The sequence below is a fragment of the Aptenodytes forsteri genome, unplaced genomic scaffold (genome assembly GCF_000699145.1).
Source record: "Aptenodytes forsteri isolate BGI_AS27 unplaced genomic scaffold, ASM69914v1 Scaffold120, whole genome shotgun sequence".
In the NCBI taxonomy this organism is placed as follows: domain Eukaryota; kingdom Metazoa; phylum Chordata; class Aves; order Sphenisciformes; family Spheniscidae; genus Aptenodytes; species Aptenodytes forsteri.
In genome coordinates, this window is record NW_008795938.1 from 3,804,805 (window position 1) to 3,807,904 (window position 3,100).

The window sequence follows — 3,100 nt, forward strand, 5'->3', positions numbered from 1 at the left end:
GGAGATGGAGGGATGGGGCGCGCTTGGGGGAGAAAAGGTGGAGGGATGTGCTGTGCTTAGGTAAGAGGAGATGGAGGCGTGCGATGGGCTTGTGGTGGGCCAGGAGAGGTGGAGGGATAGGGTTTGCATCCTCTGGGCATGAAAAGCTGGAGGGGTGGGGTGGGCTTGCGCTAGGCAAGGAGAGATGGGAGGGTGGTCTGTGCTTGTGGTGGGGGGGCCGGGGGGGGGGAGGGGGGGGGCTGCTTGTGCTGAGGAAGAAGAGGTGGAGGGATGGGGTGTGCTTGTGGTGGGCACAAAGACATGGAGGGATGGGTTTGTCTTAACCAGGAGATGCTTCTGACACAGTGCTGTGTTATTATTCAAGGTGGTGGTGACCTTGTCCTCGAACAAGCCATAGGGAAACAAGCTGGCCCGTATCATGTGCCATTTCCGACTTACGGCTGCCCTCCTCCTGCTCGATCCTCCCCGTGGCAGCGCAGTGCCTGCACGGCGTGTCGCTGGCTGACACGCACCGGGACATGCTTACCTGCACTTGCGGTAATTTTAGATGACGTTTTTTACAAGAAACAAGAGCTGGAATTATAAAGTCGCCCTCATGACTTTGTGATTGTTGCACAGTGTTGGGAGAGCTGCCAGTGATACGTGAGACACTCATCTGCCTCCTGTCTCTTGGAGAGTTGATACTTGGTGCAGTGACACATAGGATGGACTTTTGTTTTTAGGGGGAAATGAAAACAGTTTGACATAAAGAAAGCACAGATGGCCCAGACATAACAAAGAACTGATTTGTGGTGAAAGCCAGTAAATGCCCACTTCTCCCATCAAAACACAGCTTCAGGAAGGAAAAGATGTCGCAGTGTAATACAGACCCACAAGGGGCTGTCGAGAAGCTCTTTTCTGTAGGATAGGAGCCTCTGAAGTCAAGTGTCTAGAAATGTTGATGACTTTGAAGTCTGTTAGAGGAGATAACGTTCACCAGCTCAGCTCAGAAACCCTTTCCCCTGCATATTTCCTGGAAGTGATGACACACCTGAAACAGGGCTGGGATTTCTCTCCCTGCGGAGGAAACCTCAGCCCCGTTGGCGCCTGGCAGAAGGCAGCGGGCACAGTGGTGCTGCAGGGCTGGCATGTGGCAGAGGCAGTGGTGCAGGCTCACGGACAGGGCATTTCTCAGGGAGAGATGTTTGAACGAAGGCTACGGGCTGGATGCGGCTTTTGCATGGCCGTTCCCAAGATGGTGGCTGGACGCTGGCTCAAGCGGCATCCCGCAGTGCACTCTGCCAGGTTGTGACCTGGTGTCAGAGCAGCTTAAGTTGGCCACGGAGGAGTTTCTGATGTTTTTGAGAAGGTATTGCCTTCATCTCTTGTCTTTTGGTGTATAACCTATATGCCTGTCCTGGTTTCGTTTGGGATAGAGTTAATTTTCTTCCTGGTAGCTGGTACAGTGCTGTGGTTTGGATTTAGGATGAGAACAATGTTGGTAACACACCGATGTTTTAGTTGTTGCTGAGCAGTGCTTGCACTAGTCAAGGACTTTTCAGCTTCCCATCCTCTACCGACTGAGAAGGCTGGAGGTGCACAAGAAGCTGGGGGGGGGCCCAGCCAGGACAGCTGACCCAAACTGGCCAGAGGGACATTCCATGCCATGTGACGTCATGCTCAGTACATAAACTGGGGGGAGTTGGCCAGGGGGAGGCTGCTGCTCGGGGACTGGCTGGGCATCGGTCAGTGGGTGGTGAGCAATTGCATTGTGCATCACTTGCTTTGTATATTATTATTCTTATTCTTAGGATTTTATTCTATTTCAATTATTAAACTGTTTTTATCTCAACCCACGAGTTTTCTCACTTTCACTCTTCCGATTCTCTCCCCCGTCCCACCAGGGGCGGGGGAGTGAGCGAGCGGCTGTGTGGTGCTCAGCTGCCAACTGAGGTTAAACCACAACAATGCCATATAGGCTTATTTGCTTGACTTGATGTGTTTAGGGTCTTTTCAGCTGTGTGAACACCCCTGTTTGTAACCCAGCCCCGTTCAGGGAGAGCTGCCTTTTGATTGCATCATTCCTGTTACATAAGAAACTGTTTCTTCGAAACAAGTCTGTTGGGTTTTCGATGGTGGGAAGGCAGGTGAACAGCTGAGGAGCGTGTCAGGCTGCGTGACGTGTCGTCCCTCACAGTGGAGGTGCTGTCATCTGCAGCATGTGATGGTCAGGGCTGCATCTCACGGCCATAGCCTAACGGCTGCTCCATAAATCACGGCAGCCCCTCCAGGACACTGGCACGGGGGGCCGGGGTGCTTACCGAGAGCCCCGCGTGCCCCCAGTGCTCTCAGCGCTCAGCGGTCCCAAATGCAGGGGAAGTGCTCACGAACTCAGGCCATGGGGAAGGGGGACACACCGGTCCCTTGTGCTGCTGGGCACATGCGTGTTATTTTGCTCATTTATTTTGCTCGTTTAGGCGGAGTCAGGGATGACGTGGGGCTTGTTCTTCTTTGTGAATTCAGAGACAGATCTAATACTTGGGCAAATTATTTAAATGACTGTTCCTCCAGTGAGGCCAAAAACAAATGAACCTCGATCCTGTCCTGCTTAACAACACTTCCTCACCCAAAGGGGGGTGATCTTTAAAGGCAACTTCACCCTATATCTCTGCAGCAACACAAAGAGATGGGCCCTTCTTTCAGGCATATGTGGGAGAGGAGATGCTTTTTTACCAGGGCAGCTGGGCACAAACCAGTGGAATAGTAGAGTCACAGGCATTCATTTATTTTCTTTATTTTATTTTAAAATAGTGGTAGGGTAATAAGAACAGTGGGGGACTTTAGTGTACAAAACAGGTTAATAGACCCGCCTGTAAACCAGAGTATCTGAAGTGCTCACCTCCCCCATTGCTGCAGTCAGAGCCGTGTACCTGAGTGCAGTGGTGTAAGGCAGGAAGCCCCACTGTTTAGAGGGGAGCTGACTTGTACCAGCTCCGGATCTGGCCCACCTCCCCGCAGGGTTTTACTGATGTGTGAGGGCCTTACTGCTCTGTGACAAATCATAGTCCGTTACGGCGGGGGGGGGACCCCGGGGGGGGGCCCGCCCGCTAACGGCTGTAGA

The 3,100-nt window shown here is 52.5% G+C and overlaps 2 protein-coding genes across 2 annotated transcripts in view; one reads left to right on the top strand and one right to left on the bottom strand.

Moving 5' to 3' along the window:
• The window catches only part of PMAIP1 (phorbol-12-myristate-13-acetate-induced protein 1), a 1,446-nt gene extending 926 nt beyond the window's left edge, over nucleotides 1-520 (bottom strand). Inside the window, exon 1 of the mRNA XM_019473631.1 lies at nucleotides 439-520. Coding sequence (XP_019329176.1) covers nucleotides 439-520 — 82 coding nt within the window. The remainder of the gene's footprint in view (nucleotides 1-438) is intronic.
• A 607-nt stretch (nucleotides 521-1,127) lies between these two features.
• The window catches only part of CCBE1 (collagen and calcium binding EGF domains 1), a 160,801-nt gene continuing 158,828 nt past the window's right edge, over nucleotides 1,128-3,100 (top strand). The window contains exon 1 of the mRNA XM_009285232.2: nucleotides 1,128-1,348. Coding sequence (XP_009283507.1) covers nucleotides 1,128-1,348 — 221 coding nt within the window. The remainder of the gene's footprint in view (nucleotides 1,349-3,100) is intronic.